Source organism: Pygoscelis adeliae, unplaced genomic scaffold, assembly GCF_000699105.1.
Source record: "Pygoscelis adeliae isolate BGI_AS28 unplaced genomic scaffold, ASM69910v1 Scaffold79, whole genome shotgun sequence".
NCBI lineage: Eukaryota > Metazoa > Chordata > Aves > Sphenisciformes > Spheniscidae > Pygoscelis > Pygoscelis adeliae.
The window spans coordinates 3,381,111-3,400,917 of NW_008825532.1; the positions used below are offsets into that span (position 1 = coordinate 3,381,111).

At 47.0% G+C, this 19,807-nt stretch overlaps 1 protein-coding gene across 1 annotated transcript; it reads left to right on the forward strand.

The window, feature by feature from the left end:
* Positions 1-12,235: 12,235 nt before the first annotated feature.
* AGTR2 (angiotensin II receptor, type 2) lies at positions 12,236-15,662 on the forward strand. Its single transcript, XM_009331681.1, has 2 exons — positions 12,236-12,357; positions 14,119-15,662. The coding sequence occupies exon 2, from the start codon at positions 14,192-14,194 to the stop codon at positions 15,308-15,310; it is 1,119 nt and encodes a 372-aa protein (XP_009329956.1). The 5' UTR covers positions 12,236-12,357; positions 14,119-14,191; the 3' UTR covers positions 15,311-15,662.
* Positions 15,663-19,807: the final 4,145 nt, after the last annotated feature.

Genomic DNA, 19,807 nt, shown 5'->3' on the forward strand with positions numbered 1-19,807 from the left:
CTGCGTCCAGCTCTGGAGCCCTCAGCATAAGAAAGACACGGACCTGTTGAAGAGGGTCCAGAAGAAGGCCACAAAAATGATCAGGGGGAAGGAACACCTCTCCTGTGAAGAAAGGCTGAGAGAGTTGGGGTTGTTCAGCCTAGAGAAGAGAAGGCTTTGAGGAGACGTTATTGCAGCCTATCAGTACTTAAAGGGGACTTATAAAAAAGATGGGGACAAAACTTTTTAGTAGGGCCTGTTGTGATAGGTCAAGGGGGCATGGTTTTAAATTAAAAGAGGGTAGATTTAGACAGACTAGATATAAGGAAGACGTTTTTTCCGCTGAGGGTGGTGAAACACTGGCCCAGGTTGCCCAGAGAGGTGGTGGATGCCCCATCCCTGGAAACATTCAAGGCCAGGTTGGACGGGGCTCTGAGCAACCTGATCTAGTTGAAGATGTCCCTGCCTACGGCAGGGGGGTTGGACTAGATGACCTTTAGAGGTCCTTTCCAGCCCAAACTATTCTATGAGTCTATGATTCTGTACCATCTTGAGGAAGGCCATGCCTTTGAACCTGTGCTGCTGAAGCTTGCACGACTTCTCTGCATTGGTGAGCCACCACAGGACACTTATTTGAAAATTTAACAGAACTGAGTGGGAGGAGCAGGGGGGAGGTGAGGATGGAGAGAGACTGTGATCAGTGTTTAATCACTGAAGAGAAAGGGGTATAGTTTAACCTTGGCTCTTGTACTGTAAATGAAGTTCATCCCTGGCCATGTGGGTGCTTACGGCTCTGATGCAGCATATGGATGGCACAAGAGCTTTCTAGTGGAGCATCACATAGTCTGCAGCAGGATTTGGGCTGTTTTTAATATGCCTGCAGAAATGGAGAATTCCATTTGGAAGGATGGAGAAGGCTAATCTGTGTGAGGGAAGAAAGAAAGGTGAATACCACTGTGATGGGAGTCATATAATGCCCCATCAGTGTCTCCCAGCAGCTGGAGGGAGGCGGCTCGGGGGTATGGCACTGGTGTGATGCCATGCCAGAGCTCGTCGACAAAATGCAGGGAGACAACTCGTACAGACCATCCCTGAGACAAATTAGCTCTTTGCAGGGGTAAATGCAGAGCCGCGTTAGCTGAGGCTCAGTACTGCGAGTAGCTGAGCAATAAAATGTTTTACTTCGTGACATTTTTGCCCACTCCTCCAACACTGTCTTATATTCTAACAGCAAAGCACCTTGTGTACCAGCTGTGGGAAACTACTGCATGTTCACAGAGATGCTGTTGGACTGAGCCTTTTCTAGGGACTCCAGATGTGCTGGAACACATGCAGTTTATTCCTACTTCAGCAGTACTCACAATATAGAATCATAGAATCACAGAATAGTTTGGGTTGGAAGGGACCTTTAAAGGTCATCTAGTCCAACCCCCCTGCCATGGGCAGGGACATCGTCAACTAGATCAGGTTGCTCAGAGCCCCGTCCAACCTGACCTTGAATGTTTCCTGGGATGGGGCATCCACCACCTCTCCGGGCAACCTGTGCCAGTGTTTCACCACCCTCAGCATAAAAAATGTCTTCCTTATATCTAGTCTATATCTATCCCCCTTTAGTTTAAAGCCATTAATATCCCCAGTGTGGGCTGAGCGCAGGAAGGCAGCCCTTACCTGAGAGATCACACATGGCTGTGGTCAGTCGAGAAATGGGGAGGACAGAGGCTGTGGTGGGGCCACGCTTCCCGGCCCAACGTCACCCAGTACAAGCCCCAGCCTAAACTTGCTAATGTGAGCTTCTCCTCTGCACGTAAACGTTTACATTGAAGTTTGATATTAGCATTTCAGATTTGAGCATTGCCCATTGCCCATGAATGAAAGCATTTATTCCTATATAACAAAATCCCTCTATTTCCATTTAAAACCCACCTGTAATGAAAACCATTGTTCACAAACAAATAGCAAGAAAATAAATAAGTGGCCTCCACTTTACAATTTGAACATTGTCAAATTGTGGCCATGGAGGTGTCCCATCCCCTCACAAAATACCACACGTGACAGACAAATGCCAGCAGGATGACCTTGCTAGGGAGAGTGGGGGGTCCAGGAGCCACACTGGTACCAGCCACCCTGCAGTTATCTTTGCTTGCCAGCTCAGGTGGCACCGTGCAGTCCATCAGGTCCTCTGGACGGGGGACATCGAGCGCCGTTGTGTTGTGAGGGGCCAGGAAGACACAGTGCAGTCCGTCGATCACTCCCCTGCGTGTTGCGGTCCATCGCCAGAACCAAAGCATCTTGCAGTCGCATTTCCAGGGGTTATGGGATAAAAACACATACTTCAGTTTTGGCAGTTCAGCGAACAAGCGGATGGGGAGGGAGCTGAGGTTGTTCTTGCTCAGGTGAAGGAAGTGCAGCTTGTTTAAGTACGAGAAAGCGGAGTCTGAGATTGAGGAGATCTGGTTGTTGTTCAGGTACAAGTTTCTCAAGTTCAGCAGATGTCTGAAGGTGCAGTCAACAGCAGTGATTCTGTTGGCTTCAAGGTGCATGGTCTTGAGCTGGATCAACCCGTCGAAAAGCTGATTAGGCAAATCAGCGATGAAGTTGTGTCCTAAATTTAACATGCCCAATCTGAGAAGCTTTGTAAAAGCGCCATTTTGAATGATCCATATCCGATTCTTCCTGAGATTCAGATCGTACAGGGTTTCTAGGTCCTTCAGGGAATCTCTGCCAATGGCTTCTATGTGGTTGCCCTCCAGGGACAGCCTTGTGAGGCTGGAGAGGTTCCTAAAAGCTTGTGGGACATACCGCATGTTATTGGAGGCTAAATCGAGCCTTTCTAAAGAAGGCAGGTGTGAAAATAGAAGTGGGTGGATTTCAAAGATATTGCAGTGGGACAAATCCAGGCTGATGAGGTTTAATAGTCCTCTGAAAGTGTTTGGTGAGGCGTGAGTTCCTGCTAAGGTGCAGCTCTCGCAGCTTGCTGAGACCATGGAAGGTCCCAGGGGACAGGAAAGTCAGATTGTTTCCATCTAGCCAGAGGCTGTGGAGGAAAGTCAGGTTTCTGAAGGTGTTGGTGGTGAGAATCCGCAAATAATTATTGGAGAGGTTTAGAGAGATGGTGGATGCTGCTATTTCTCCAGGGAGGACTCTCAGTCCGGCTCTGTTACAGTGGATAATCTCTTCAGGTGCACATTTGCACATGCTTGGGCATGAATCAGAGATATTCAGACTCAGTCCAGCCTTTGCTGCACAAGTAAATGTAAATATAACAAGAAAGAACATGACCAGCCACAAGTCAGCCACTGCATCTAATACCTGATAGATAGTAGAGAAGGAGGCAAGAAAAAGCATGTACCTTTTGGATAGGTGAACCGTGAGCATTGCAGGGTCGGTTGGGCTGTGCTTTTAGTGCACAGTGAAAATAAATTAGCTGGTTCTTCCTACTGCAGACCAATGGGGATCAAGTCTTTAGGCAGATAAAAGCCGATTAAGTGCCGCCCTGCTGTAAAGAGCATTACTGAGAGGCAGGGATCTTTCTCAGCAGAGCATTATGCTCTGACTGTTTTTTCCCACCTCCTGCCCTCTGCAAACAGCAGCAGGTAACAGACTTCCCTCAGGATCTGTCTGGGAGAGGCTACTGCTCCTGGGTTGATCACCGTTCTCAGGATCTGCTTGGCAGTCTGCTCACAAACACTTGGTTTTGGGGGCGGATTTTTGTACTTTCCTCCAGTTAGGGCTTCAGCAAAAGCAGCTGCGAGCGGCTTTGCCATCCAGATGTGAGATGGGGGGCTCTCACCCTGGTGTGGCTGCATATGCTGGTAGGTGCCCTGGGTTCAGGCCGTGATCCGGATGCTGAAGAAAGCGGAGCTGTGACTGAGCCCCGAGCACAGCCCTGTTGATGGATGTGACTCCTCTGCAGTAAAACGGGAGACTGCCAGGAGCTGTGCAAGCCTCATGCTCCCTGCCAGCTGGGAACGTGCAGGGGAGTGCTGTGTCTTGGTGGAGCTTCTTCTCGGGATAAGCCCTGAGCCATCTATGAGTGGCAAAAGATGATCCCCGTGGGTGAAACGCAGAGCACCCCAAGGGCACGCTGCCCTTCCCAGGGCGCTGCCTGTCTCCAGCAGGTCTGAAGATGTCACTGAGCAGCTGGAGCTGGGCTGGGGTCCCTAAAAGCCCATGTCCTTGTGCCCCTCCCTGGTTTTCATCCTATATCCAGAGTGCAAAAGAAAAGTGCAGTCGGAGGGTCGATTGATGCACCCGGCAGTCAGGGATCAGCAATGTGCAGGCTGATTATTTTGCTTACGATGACAAGAGGACTAGACCCGGGCCTTGCAGCTGATGTGTCTGCAGGGCAACCAGTGACACAGTTGCTGCTCTTGTTTTTTTCTCACTCCTAATTTTTGTTTTCCCCGTCACTTCTCTCTGCTGGAGTTCTCATGTTTTTGATGTGTTTGAAGAACCTTCTCTCAGCCCCCTCCCTTCAGGTGCATTTCCCTGCTCTTAATTTCTTGGTCTGTCTCAGCTTTTTTCATGTTTTATAGATTTGGGCTTCCTTTCTCTCCCCTGCTCTGCCAGCTCTGTCCAGACAATGGCTGAAAACCCAAATATATGATATGTCCAACTGTAAGTGCAAATTGGACAAATTTGCAGATCCATTGTTTTCTTGGCAGAAGCAGATTAGGTTTCCTGTGCTGTTAAATCTCGGTGTTGGCTTCAGCAAGTTCTGTTTTCGTCTTCATTTCTTCAAGCAACAACCCCCCAAAGAACAGCTTCTCCCTGGAAGCTTGGCTCGGACAGCCGCATTGTGTAATGGAGACCATCTTCCAGCTGTAAACAACATCATTTATTTAGTTAGACAGGCTTTGCTGCAGTGTTACTAGGGGCCAAAATCTGGTTTTCACCCCGAGAGCAGCAGTGACGGCACCTTGCCAAGGGGCTTGTCCTTGGAGCCCCAGAGGAAGGTGGAAACGTGCGCTGCTCACCCCATCCAGCTACTCACATTTGGGGCCATGCCGAAGGTTTTGGTGGGCCAATCTTTGTTTTCTGTATTCCTGGCTCAGCTAGGACCGCTCCTTTGAGGATATCACTTTGGAGGGGTGGCCTGCTGCTGGGATCTCCATAGCTTCTCTTACCTCCTGCTGCAGCACAGCTATGAATATCCATTGCTCCACGACTTTGCCTGTGCATCCCTGTGAAGGAGACAGGTTTCTGCTGGTCTCTCTGCAGGAGGAGTGAGCTGCTCTGTGTCTGCTAGGAATGGTCTCACCGCTAGCTGAAGTTTTGTACCTCAGGCTGAAGAAGATGGATTGCTTGCTCTGCCATCCTTTTTATTCTACACAGGCTTTATTTCTGGTTGTAATTCCAGCAGTGTTGCCATGTTCTAGCCCTTATTTAAGCCCAGTGTTCTCTCTAATTCTCCTTGATTTCATATTGGAAATTTTCAGAGACCAAAAGCACGCAGCTCTTATAGCTCATCATTGCCAGATGTTGCTTAACCAGACTAAAACATAGTGGTGAAACAGGACCACACAGCTGCAGAATGTCTCCTTGCTTCAGAGCCTGTAGGCCCAAGGAAGCCCGTAAGTATCAAAATGACCAGGTTTTTACACTTTGTCATGGGTTTGGCAATTCCAGCTGCTCCCTGTAATGACTCCACAATGCATGGCAGGTAGCAGTTGCCTTACCAGGATTTCGGCTGTGGCTGCTGCCTGGGCCACACTTACTGATGGCAGCTCTGGTTGCAGCTGCCCTTGAGGTGGAAGCAATGCAATGGTGTACCATCTCTCAACACCGTGGAGAGCTAAACCTTTGCTGGGGGCTGAGTGTTGATCCAAGACAATGATCTCAGGTATATCCTGTGTGCGCTGCAGTGCCCAGTGCTCCTTTGCAAGAAGCGCTCAGCATTGCTCAGCTTCAGCTTCCTGAGCATCACTGCTGCAGTCAGCAGTAGCCAGCGTCACTACCACATCGGATGCTGCAGAGACAAGGTAAAGACGAGGTCCTTGAGGAGAACCACCACGTGACTTTTTTCTTTAGCTACTTTTTTAACAAATACTTTCCCACTATGGTCCATTCAATTATGAGCATTCAGCTCTTGGGCCGTCTTCTCCAGGCTCATCTCTTTGTGCTCTGCATGCAGGGATTTTGGTTGTCTCACTCCATCTGCTAAGAGAGTTTTCTGGAGCGCATCGTGTTTTGGCTAAGGTGGCTCACCCTTTCAGCTTTAATGGAAAGGCTGAGCCACTGCAGGTGTTCTGTTAAAATGTATTCCACCCATTGCATGACCATGATTGTGTTTTGTCTTTTCTTCAGTCACTGATTTATCTGACATTTGGGATTTACAGCCCAGCACACCCACTTTGGAAATTGTTTGTAGCTGATGTCAAGAGCTTTGCCTAATACTGTAGATTTTAAGGAGCTGTATTCTCTTTACAGGATCAAGGTTTGATACAAGCAGTGCAAACATCTACTTTGGGGTGGTCTTGCTGGTCTAATGAGTTAAAGGAGCAAGGTTTGCTTTCTTTAAACTTTCTGGTGGGCAAAGGTGGAGTGAGCAGAATCACTTAATAGCTTTGCTGATTAAAAGAAGGATTAAATAAATTGGAATACCCAAGTGTTAGGAATTCACAAGTGTCAGGAGTTCATCAAAGCTTTATCTAGCTGGTGAACTCTCTTTCATGTGTATCTCAGCATTTTTGATACATAAGAAAAATTCCTGATAAAAATACTTTAAAAGTGGGAAATGATGCTTGCAGTGAGTATAGCTCAAAAGAGCAAAGGAAGGAAGACTTTAATTTTTAAAGGATTTCTGGAAAAAGACCCCCTGAGTAGTCTGTAGCTCTATAAAACTTGCCACAGAATCCTAGCTCTTCCTAAAAAATCACTTTGAGACCCTAAAAAGAAATATGAAGTATGCTGCCACATGCTTTAAATGCTGGGTTATATACATATATAAACACTAATAAAGCAGAAGTTAGACAGGTGGGAGCTCTCCCCCACAAGCTGTGGGCATCAATGTCTTGACTTCTGCTGCTCATCACAGCAACTGGTCTGGGAGAAGTGAGCAGGAGAAAATTGTCTGTGATGAAAAATTGTTTATGAAAACTGAATGTGGGTTCCCATTGAGATCTGGCTGAGAAGGTCTCAATTGCTGAAATGCTCTGCTTCGGCCGTAGCGGCGTCAGCAGGATTTAGGCTCTATGCCCATTGTGGGCAAGCCCCGGTGCCTGGTGGTTTATCTTTATCTGGGGCCATGGCTCGAAGCTGTGCAGCACTCGGGAACAGAGGTCTGGCCAAGTGCTGCAGTGCTCCCCCTGAGAGTGGGCAGTGGTGCCGGGGTGCATGTGCACGCACTGCCTTTAATAGCAACGGGTGCAGCATGTTTTCAAAGTCACTTATGTGCTTGTTTTCTTTACTACTTTTAGTAACTTGTAAAATGCTTACAGCCAATTATTTGAACAAACAATGTCATGGAGGATAATCTCAGTCTTGGCAGTGCTATTGGCTGGACACAAACATCTCATAAAAGAAATGCTTTGGAAAAGTTTTCTGCATGCTGGAGGTGGAAAGAGCACCCCTCTTCCCTCCAAACTGCCTCTGCCACACTCTAGACACTGAACTGCTTCAAAAACTGACTTCTTCCAGCAGATGAATGGGACCAGAGCTCTCTGGTACTGTACTCTGATGGGTCCTGGCTGGATGGCCTTTGTGTTCACTGCTGTGCTGCTCCAAAGTGGAAAAGCAGGGCTTTCCCCAGGCCTGCTCAATGCTTCCATTTGAAATCGTGGCTCCAGGAGGGAAAGTGAAACACTGACCAAGGTTTTCCCTTTAAAAATGCTAGCAGTTCTCCCTCCTGGCCAAAACACTGGGTTTGCAGACACGCGGTGTCAGAACTGATCATGCTTCAGAGGTACGTGAGACAGCGTTAAGACCCAGCATGCCAAGGCAAGAACTGCAGATGTTGGGTGTGCGAGCAGGACTCTCTGCCTCAGCCACCAGTTTTCAGCTGGTCACTGCTCACAACTGCTTTCCTCCCTAAAGGCCCCAAAAAGGATGTGAGAAAGCAGCCTTCTTTGCAGGAGTGCTCTGGGGCTGGGGAAGGATGAAGTAGATACTCCAATCTTACTTGCAAGACTGAGCAATTAACCCCTAAAGAAACCCTTAAACAAACAAATGCGAGAAGGAGGAATGCATATAAAAGTTTACGGAGTGCTGGGGGAACCCAGCTGCAGGGGGGATGGTTTCAGTGTGTGTGTGCAGAAGGCCTGTCGTTCGGCACGATGCAAATACGCCATCCAGCACAATGGAAATCATTGCTTCCCCGGCAGCGTGTGGGTGCTGGGTGCCCAGCTCCTGCTGCCAGCCCCGGAACCAGGGAGTCAGGGCATCCTGCTGTAAATCAGCACCAAAGGGGTCAGAGCCATCCTGACCTCCTACATGGGGACATACATCCTGGGGAGCACATTTATGAGAGACTTTTTTTCCCCTCTTCTTTTCTCAAAAGGAGCAAATCAAGCCCATGAATACAGTCTGCATCTGGATCACACATTGCTTTGAGGATTTGGCAGGCTGGCAAGGTTTAACCTCAAGAGCTGGCTCTGACAGTCTGCTGGCGCAGTTGGGTACGCTGCCTGTTCAGAATATTCCATCCCTGACAGCACTTCCCTGCAAAAGCCAAGACCTAGGGCTTGGAGTGCATGAATCCATTTTTTTTAATTTGCACAATTGATCAGAAGTTGCTATTTGAATTGTGTGTGTGTGTGTGGTTTTGTGTGGGTGGTTTTTTTGGTTTTAGGTTTTTTTGGGTTTGGTTTGGGTTTCTTTAAACGCTTCTAGTGACCTCTTTTGGTGCATGGGCTTGAGAATAGAAAGGTAAACCTGAGTGCTGCGTGTGAACATGCAGCAAAATTTCTTGTTTCTCTTGAATCGTGATTTTTTTTTTTTTTTTTTTTTGTATAAAAGACATGCATGAAATCCTTCCCCAGATACATGCCCCAGGAAACACTAACTCCTCACCATTTAACATCAAACAGGTCTTCCTGTGGTGAAAACTCCCAGCTTTTGTAACTTTGCAGCCAGATGAACAGTAAAGAGGCCGAAGACTCTGCCCCTGTGCTGAGCTGTGTGCTGGGCTCTGATACAGCAGATCCATGTGCTGGATTTACCAGCCTGGCTGTGGAAGCTGGACAAACATGTCCTGCAAGCTCAGGGGGCACTAGCTCAGCTGCAGCGCTACATGGCACAAGGTTGGCTTGTGCACGGGTAGCTTAGGCGTCCTTATCGGGTGTACCTTCTATTTCACAGCCATTTGTGTACAGGCAATGCTCAGAAATAGTGGGAGGAAGAAAGAAATAGCAGGGGAAACAGAAGAGGGAAGGGTTTTGTACCTTGGCGAAATGGAGCTTTGGAGTAAGGACTTGGGATCAGATGAGGAATCGGATGCATTGAGCACTGGCGGGGGGAAGAATGGGAGCAGAATTTGGCAAAGGGCAGCCGGAGGTATGACCCCCATCGCACCAGGTGCATCAGGCCCATCGGTCGTCTACTAAGAGTTATGAACCCAGCACAAAGTTTCAAACAGTTTTGGAGGTAGAGCAGAATAGACACAGTCTGTATCTGTGAGGATCAAAAATGCATCTGGAAAGGAAAACATTACATTTAAATCTAAACAATTTGTGTTTGTTATCTTTGCAAAATAAACATTCTCATGCATTTGACTTTTTCCCCTGCTTACAAAGCATGCTGGATGTTTGATGAAGGATGGAGCAAGATCTTTCACTGGTTGTTTGTGTGCAAAGCAACTAGCAGCAAGAATTCCTGGCTGAGGGTGGCCTGTCACATACTGATAGTAAATATTGAATGAATACGGGTCAGAGTGAGTGCTGACATCTCGGGTCACTCACCTGAGAGCCAGCAGTCCTCTGGACCCGAGGCAGGGTATGTACCGGGGGGATCGGTGGCAAAAGGTGCATTTCTTCTCCTTCACAGTGGGACACGTGACCTCTGCACTTGCACATCCCACGTGCTCCTACTGACCTGCTTGCTAGATGTTTGGTTTGAAGAAAGGGCAGAGTTCTTGCAGCATGTCTCTAGAAGGTGCATCGTCTGTTTAATGTCTCTTGAACAAAACAACAAGTCTCCTGGTAGTAGTTGTAGTATGTGGGAACTGAGTGCAAATCTTCATCTTAAAGCTTTTCAGTTAAGTCCTGACTGTTTCAGCCCCCAAGCTATTATGGATGTTACTGTTTCCTTTACAAATATTCTTTATTTTTTGTTGAGTAATGCAAATTTCAGTGATTCCAGCGTGTCTCCCCTCCTCCTCTGCCTCTTCCATGACAATCTCAAATGAGGGTGGGCAGGAATGAGTGGGGAAAGGAAGAGGAAGGGATGCCCCAAAATAAAACTAAAGATGTATGTAAACATTTATGGAATGGGTGAGTGTGTGCATTGGGGAGGTTCATATATATCTTGAGATAACAAGGATGTGCTGACATGTATGTTGTCTAAGTCTGGCAGTGACATGCAGTGCTTGAGCCTTTGGGACAGATGAGGTCTCCCATCCTGTGCAGTGATTTGGTATTACCCTCCCTCAAGATACCTGTGATGTTTGGGTCTGTTTCTGTTTTATCTGCTCTCAGCATGTCATTTCATGGAGCTATTTCAGCTTTCTTTCCCTTCCAGTGTTTGCCCCAAGCACAGGTACTCTGTGTGCTTGCAGCCTGCCAGTCCTGACCACTGACTGCTTTGTCGTTGTGTCCATGAAGCAGTAAATCAGCTGCACTGTGATAAATAGAAATGCTGCGTGGGATTCCCCTTCTTTAAATAACCCAGTCTCCTTTTGTACAGAAAATGCCAAGAACTGGACTCTTAATATGAGGCAGATAAAGCTAAAAGCTGCCAAGGACTCCTCTCTCTGCCTTGAGAAGTAGTGCTTTCCTCCAGTGGATGTATATGAGTTTGCTGATGAGCTTTTCCAGCACTCTCTGCAGCTCTTTCTCGGTCAAAGACACAACTGGGCAGAAAGGTGAGTTTGTTCTCCACAGCCTGCTCAGCCCTTGGTTCCTCTGAAGATGCTGCTAAAAGACTATTTTCCCTGTTCCATCTCTCTTCTGGGTCACCTTGGTGTAAGCAGAGCTGGTTATAGAGCCTGTGATGCCTGTTGCCTCTGCTGTGCTGCACAGTCCCAGAGCAAGAGCAGGCACTGGGGATCCCTCAAACCGCCACGGTTGGGTAACCCTTGCTGCAAGGCTGTGCCAGTGTTCAAAGAATGGGATGAGCTTGGGTCCAGCCCTGGCTGGTGATGGACAGCCAGCCAGCAGCAGCTGGCTGGGGCAAAGGGACATGTCACTGGCAGGGACTTCTGTGGTTGCTTTCCATCTTGCACGTGCAGCCTTGCCTGGGGAGCACAGCACAGATGTCCCCAGTAGATGGACTGCTGCTGCACAGGAGATTACACTCAGGGTATCAGGGCAAAATGTTTAAGGCTTATGGATGCTTACTTTGCCCCAGTGCTTATCCTCCAGCAGTCGCCTTGGAGCTCCTTCCAGGGAGAGGAGGCTGGGGCCAGGCAGAGCGTGTGACGTGAGGAAGAAGCAGATGTAAAAACTCAGTTTTGTGTGAATGGGAAGTCGGCGTGAGCACGCAGCCTTGCCGACCTGCTCGCCTTAGTCGTGTGCTACCCCAGTGCAATCTCAGCCAAGCCTGCTCTCTGCCACGTGGATTTGTCCTGCTGCTCTCCTCAGTTTGAGCAGTGTGCATGACTTGGGCAGTGGCTTTCCTGTCCTACTAATTGGGAGTCAGGATCGTCCCCCTTACACAGGCAATGCTGGTGTGAATGCTGTGATGTTCCTCCGCTTCCTGTCTCTGTGTGTTCACAACGTGGTCAGCTCTGCCAGGACTAACAAATGTGCTGGGACTCCATAGGGTGCATGGGAATCCCTCTGCCCTCAGAGATGCGTGAATCCTTGCATGGAGGCTCGCACGTGCTGCATGTACACCTGGGGGGCAGAAGGGGGCTGCATGTGGGTGTATCCTCCTGGCCCAAGAGCTGCAGTACAAACCCTCAGAGATATTTGTGTGAATTTCCTTTTTCTTTCTTGCTTTCTGTCTTCTTTTTTTGGTTGTCTCGTTCCTCTCTCCTGATTTACTGCATGCGCTCACGTGGCCTTGGAAAGGGGGGTTCTCAAACTGTTTTGCTTCCAAAAGGAAAAGAAGCTGGCAGGCGTTCATATTTCAGTTCTCAAGTTATGTAGGTTAAAGTCTCCCAGTGGGAAAACGGAAGATATGAGAGAGCAGATTGCTGCTGGTGATACTCGCTAGAAGGAAAACAGAAAAAAGGAGCGTGTAACTCTAGAGCTACATCCAGATGAATGTGAGGTTTGAGAGGTATGTTTTCTATCTGCTGTTAGAACATAATTTCCATAGATTTGATTCGATTTGTGATAAAATGCCTCATTGTGTCTTAAGTAATAGTAGGAATGACTAGTTTAGAAGCAGATTCTAAGCCACCAGTTGTTCATGTGCAGAGGGGGGAGCGTGTTTGTCAATGAAACCTTGTTCTCAGTAACGTAACTAAAATTAATTATGGTGTGGTCCCTCTATTAGGAGTTAAGTCAGATACGTAATGCTTTATGACTAGTTCTGAGATTTCAGCTTCTGTAGGTTAAAGTGAGGGGTTCAGGACATAAGAGTTAAGAGCGAAACGGGGCTCCAGACCCTCTCCTGAATCTTTGTCGTCCCCAAACAAAAAGCTTTCCTCTGGTTTAAGACCTGTTTGATTACAGAACGTGGGCTTGTGATCCAGTATTTGGGACTTTAAATACCAGCACTCTGCAGAAATGTGCATTAATATTCTCCTATTGAATTTTCATTGTTGAGATAATATAATTAAAATTAAATTTTTGTCAGTATATTCAAAGTAGCATATTGCATATTTTGCATTGAGCAAATGATAAGCTACGGTACACTAAACTGTTAACACAGAAAAATATGTTTGAAATGATCAGTTGTCTTCTGTTAAATGAGAGATCATTACCCAACAGTAAATGACATTTTGCAAAGACCCTTCAGTGTCTTTGTATCCAGCCCTGTGAATTAAAGTTGTCTTGTCTTGGTCAAAATTTCTGTTGTTTTTAGAGCCCCTTGAGAATTCTTAAATGCCTGACTGGTTCCATAAGGACTTAATTAAAAAGGAATTGCCTCTTTCTATTATGTAAAATAAAATATTTGGGTATGATATCTTCTTTATTGACTATAAAGTCTTAAAGTTTGAAAAATGCCCTGCTTAGAGTGCAGACACGATCTGTTGAACTGGAACAAAGACAGACCTGTCAATTAGCTCTCCTATTTCAGCTGTTGCGTAGCTACATTTTCCCCTACTGAAACCCAGCCTTGATCTTTCTAAATGAATGGCAAATACTACTGTTAAATCCAATGCCTGCAAGGACTGAGTACTTGTCTGTCTATTGCTTGTATCTACATTGAAAATATTTCTTTTACTCTTCTGATTAAAAGCTGACATGAGGGCAGGAGATGCAGATTTGCTTTGAGAAGGACTTTGACAGTAAATGACATTTTGCAAAGACTCTTCAGTGTCTTTCTATCCAGCCCTGTGAATTAAAAAAAGTCAAAGCTTGCTTTCCTAATAGCCTTCTTAAAAGGCTGCTTTCATGCCTGTGAAGTCCCAGGTGACCCTCAGGTGTGAAGTACCTGATTCCCCACTGGTGAGTGCTGCCTTTCTACATTATTTTAACTGCACAGAGTGCTGGAAATAGTATGAGAAAGCCAAGAAAAGGATCGTGAGGAGCTTCGGTGCTGTCTTTGGTCACAGAAGTTCCCGAAGTATCTCCAGCTCCTGAGTCAATAATCTTTCTGCTCTGCTGGCCCCAGAAAGCACCATCTGTAATCACAGATAAAACCCAGCTGCTCGCTTCTCTGCCAGGCTAATTAAAAAACGTGGTGACCTCCCTAGGGCTAATTGTGTCCTGTCAGTGGGATGGAGGAAAGGAGTCCAGCGGGGTTGCCTGGTATTTCAGCACTCAGCTTACTGACATAATTTTAAATGGTTTTTATTTTATTGTAACTATGTGATTCCAGAGCTAAGACAGCTGCAGAGTGCATGTCTAACACATGGTTTCTGATCTGCAGGTGAGTGATGTGATAGAAAAGTGCTGCTAGCAGATGAATTTCCTGCAGAACCTCCCTTTCCACCAGCATCAACATGCAGAGCAACTACTCCCTGGTCATCACCACCAGAGAAACTCTCCAAGTCCTCTATACAGCACTGACAAACTCATCGGCTGCATTGCGCTCGCCCCCTCCCTGCCCACTTACCTCTTCAGATTATCAGTTTTCACTAATTCCAGCACTCTTCTCTGTGGTTTTTGTTCTGGGTTTGGTTGGTAACAGTGTGGTGGTTGCAGTGCTTTGTTGTCACAGTGGCTCCCAAACAGTTGCTAATACCTACATTTTCAACCTGGCCATGGCGGATTTGTTGTGCCTCGCCAGCCTTCCCTTCTGGGCTACGTACTACGCGCAGGGGTACAACTGGTTCTTTGGGTCTCTCATGTGCAAAATCGCCAGTTCTGTCCTGTGCTTGAACATGTTTGCAAGTATATTTTTCATTACGTGCATGAGCGTGGACCGGTGCCATGCTATTGTCCATCCTATTCGCTCTCAAAGAAGAACTCCACAACAAGCTTATTTTATAGCATTGGTTGTGTGGGGCCTTGCCTGTTTGTCCTCCCTCCCAACTTTCTATTTTCGTGACACTCACTACATTGAAAGCTTGGCGGTCAATGCTTGCATTATGGCCTTTCCTCATGAGAATTATGCAAAATGGTCTGTGGCAACAGCCTTCCTGAAAAATGCACTCGGCTTCTTCATCCCCTTGACAGTGATCACCACGTGCTACATCTGGATCAGGAGGCACTTGCTCAAAGCACAGGAGTTTGGGAAAAACAAGCAGAAGAGGGACAAAGTCCTAAAGCTGGTGGCTGCTGTTGTTGTGGCCTTCTTAATTTCCTGGCTCCCATTCCACATTTTAACGTTTTTGGATGCCTTGGCTCGTATGAACGTCATTAACAACTGTGACGTGACAGGGATCATTGACACAGCACTGCCGTTTGGCATCTGCATGGCATTCGCCAACAGCTGCATCAACCCTTTGCTGTACTGCTTTATTGGGAACCAGTTCCAGGAGAAGCTCCATCGCTTGTTTAAGCGACGAGTTTATCAGTTCAACAGCCATCAAGAGAGCTCTTCTTTGAGGAAAGGGAGCTGCTTCAGAGATGCTGAGACACCCGTGGGCAGGGAGGGGGGGCCTGGGTCCTTGCTGTAGGCACTGGGGCATGATGTGGGGCAATGTCAGTGCAGCTGGCTGTCCCTGCAGTGGTGACACTCCTCTCTCCTGTTCCCTTTGGTTTGTGCCCATTCATTCACCATCTCTTTGAAGGAGAATCCGTTTTTCTCATACATGGGGATTTATTCTTCCTTCCTTTCAACAATGAACACTCAAGTTTGACATAGAGGGAAGATTCTGGCAAATAAATATACTGATGGCATTTTAAATATCAGCTTTTGTGTGGCTGAGATCAGGTGAGTGTTTAGTGTAACACAAAAAGACAAAATACACCAAAGTACCATTGCACGATAGCTACAATTGTGTAGGTGCTATTATACCCTAAGCTGATTTTCTAAGGGATTCTCACTAGACAATGTGTAAATAAAGAAGTGCAGATACTTCTGTACCTATCTGTAAGAAAATATTTTGACCTTTTTTTTTTTTTTTAAATATATGGCTAAAGATGTCGTATGTAAAATGCATCGAATACACCTCCCGCTTGCTTAGGCCTGGGATCCTGAGAACAGGTGGAAACACGGTTCTGCAAACTACTGGAGGCAGGAGAGTATTCTTGGGGGAAAGTACAACCACATGCATGTTTTTATACCTTTCTCATAGCAGGTAACAGGTTTGCAGGCCAGATGGTCCTTTGCTTTGATTCAGTGTGGTCACTTTTGACAGTAATGTCCCAGGAACTGAACATGCTACGTCCCACTGCTACATGGGCATGCTGAGTCCCACGGAAAGGACTTGCTGATTGTCTAGACTGTTTGCATTTTACATGTTGATTACTACTGTAATTTTGGGGTACTGTGTACAGAAAGCCTAAGTGACTCTGTCTTGACACCCAGAAGCAAAATCATGGTGTGACTCCTAAGACTTACCCACACATCTCAGTATGGGAGTTTACTCATTTGTAAATAAAAGAAAGGGGGGGGGGGGGGGAAGTATTTGGCAATTACTGATTCTACTTTGAGGTCACTTTTGATGATTATTTGAAATTTTCTATTGCTGGAGAGATACTGGTCCTTTTGGACCCTTCAGAAAGGATCATGTTTGATAGGCTCAATCTAAAAGAGGGATCTGTTAGCACCTTGCTCAGTTGCCAGCAGGTTGTCCCCAGGCTGGGGGACTGAAAGATCATTAGTTTCAGGGAATTCTCTCTGACAAGTTACTCTTGAGGGTTGCATTAGCAGTTTTGGGTCCATGGGTCAGAAATTATACCTGCTGGTTGGGTAACCAAGAGTATGGCATCCCTAGAAGTCCCAACACTGGCTGGTGCCTGGAAGCTGTGGGAACCTGGAGCAGAAGCCATCCTTCACTGTTAGGGTGGTGGTAAGTTTCTTCACTGATGCCCGTGAAAATGGGATTATGCAAGAAATGTGCCAGTCTCAGAGTGACGCGAGATGAAAAGTTTATGCAGAACTTGGTAAAATGGGAGCTTGACCACAAATAACCCCTTCTCTCTGTCCTGGTCTGGTGTTCTGTAATGGGGTATGTAGCTGGAGAGATGCTTGTCCCAGAAAGTGGAAGAGCCACTAATGTGTCTCCCCTGGAATGTTTTTGTTGAAATGTTTCGAGGAGCTAATACTGTCTGGGGCGTGGGATATTTCTGGAGGGATAAACTGTTAATTGCTTAGCAATGAGCACAGCCACACAGTCATGCTACAGCAAAACAAATCATCGTACTAAGAAAATTACCAGGTGTTCAAAGTGGCAGACTCAGAGGAGCCATAAGAGGTTGTGGAGGCTTTTTACCTTTGCTGCAATACAGGTCAGTAATGAACACAACTGTGCTCTTAATTGGCATCTTTGTAGTCTCAAAACAAAAGCTAAACTACACCATCTGACCCCAGTGGTACCTGTGCTTCAGCTGTACCCATCCTGAGCGTAAGCACAGACCGCACGTTTTCTACACGTCAGTTTGGACCTGCTCAAAAAGAACAGTTTTTAATGAGTATCATGCCTTCTGTGTGTGCAGACCTATGCAGACAGGGAAATACTACAGGAATCTGAAATCCAGCTCCAGTTGCATTTACACCTGTGAGAGACTAGAGAAAATGAGTACAAAGGTTTCCCGAGGAGAGAGCAGCAATGCAGCATCTCCCACCGCTGCAGCTAGAGGGCAGGGATTAATGACTGCTTGCCGGGGCTGAGGCAGCTGCACTCTCCTAGAAACAGGGAAACAAAAAAAAAGAGTATTAAATGGGAGGCAAAACTGAGAGGGGAGCAAAATTCCTTCTTCCAAAATGCAGTTTCAAAAGAAGTCTACCCTGAAGGTTGTATTCTGCAAGACTGACAAACCAAGTGACCCCATGAGCTCAGCAGTGTGATATTTCTGTTTGCCAGATTTGCCTTGCACTTCTAACAGGTCATGAATTTGAGTAGCGTGGTTAAACAAACATCCAAAAAAATCTGTCTGGAGAGGAACCTGAGATGGAAGTGGGGGAGGTGCTGTATCAAGGGTTTTGCTTTATTTTTAGAGCAAATTGAATAATGTTGAGCTCTATGAATTTCTTCCATCATGCTCAAGTTTCTCATGGGATTTTTCAGGGATTTTTAATGGAAAATGTAGGGTTTTTTTCATAGTTTCAGTGTGTTGCATTTATTTTTTCAGGATTTTCCGCAGAAGAATGTGGACAAAAATTTAAGTAGGTTTTTTTCCTTGCAAATTTAGAAGCTACTTTTTTCCTTTCAAGAGAACATTTTGCTGATATTTACAAACAATTGGCTACAGCATCCCTCTATCAGACCCCAATTCCCCCTCCCACCCTTGTCCTTTGCAAGCCCTGTGTTCCCTTAGGCACTCCAAGAAAATGCAGACAGCCTGTCCAAGACAGGAGCCCTGCAGCCCTTTGGCAGAGTGTGCAAGCCTGGGAGCCCCGCTCAGGCCAGCCCTGACATCCTGCAGCGCCCTGAGCCTGCCCTGAGATTGTGCCCTAGAGCGATTCATGCGATTTCGTCAGGGCCACTGGGAGTGTGTGTGGTTGCTCAGTGTCTTGCTCACTCTGCAAGTACGGCGCGATGAATTTATGATCCACAGCTGGATTTTGGCTGGGGCTGCACCCGCTCTGCCCTGCCATGGTGCAGTCAACGTCAGTGGAGAGTAAAGCCCGCTGTGGAAGGGGTGCATTGTGACCTACCAGGTGGAAATGCTGATGGGTTTGGAGTCAAAGCTGAGAGTGGTAGCAGGGTTTCTTTGGAGAGGGGAACATCCTGGAGCACTTCTGGGCCTGTCAGTGGGTCTTTCCCCAAAGAGGGATGGAAGGGATGGTTTCCTACAAGGGTCAGTCGGTCTCTGTCATATTTGCACAGCAAATCCTGTTTGTGGCTTGCTTTCTAGCTATAGTTGATTACTCGCGGCTTAAATGAATTGCAGAGAGTCTCAGTCCAAACTGAGCATCCTGTTTGTGTTCTTGAGCTGACTTCAATATATGAAGCAGAGAAAGTCACTGGCATTTATTAGCACGAGCTAGTGCTGGGTGGTGAGCTAAATGCTTTGTTTATGTAAGATATACAATAAGAAATGTTTGGTACAGCGTGTTCTCCCTGAGAAGTCAACACAGCCTGAGCCTGTGCTGGCACCCACTGAGCACACTTGTCCCGTTCCTCAGGCCAGATTTTGGGCAGGAATATCATCTTGCCACCCTGTAGCCGACTGCCACAACTTGGCCACCCTTCACAACACTACCCCTTGTCCTGGCTGAAGGGCGAGGAGGTGCCATGGAGCAAGTGAACTGCTTATGTTTCCCCATGAAAATGAGGACTTTTGGATACTGTATTTGAGCGGTCCTGGTGGGCATGCAGGAAACCTGACGTGTGGAGATTGAGGTGGTCTGGCAGCCTTTCCTCCATGCTGGCAGACTTGCTGCTCTCATCTCAAATCCCCTTCCCTTGGAAGAAAATCACGGCTGTTGTTAGGAAGGGCTGCTCCATTCAGCAAGGTCCTGGGATGTACCTAACTCACATCTGCCTGCTGCGGGATCCAGCTGGGTGCAACAGGGAGGGGCTTGTTGCTCTCGCCCATGGGCTCTGCCAGGAAGGGTTTGTGAGTCTCCTACGGCTTTGCCTTACCAGATACCTTGCAGAAGGAGCCCAGGGCTGCAGTCTGCAACATCACATATTTTCTGGTCTGGGTACAGGGGTTAGCTGATTGCCTTGCTGTTTGGCAGAGCATCCAGTGAGGTACCTGGCTGGGAGCCAATGCTCCCCCCGTTTGCTAGGTTTCATTAGAATCAAAAAAGGAAAGAAAAAAACCCCAAAACAACGGAGTAAAAATTGAGATTTTTTAATGGAAAACAGCAGGTTTGTGTGTGTTTAAAGGGAAGTAATGCCTAACCCTGTGGCATACCCAGCTGCCAGCAGCAAGCCAGTGTGCATTCACCTCATCAAATGAGGTGTTTGCAGACCTTCTCCCACACTGGCATTTCTACATCTGTAATCACCACTTTGCAGTATTGTGGTGCCCTCAGCTTCTGCCACTACTGAGAAGCA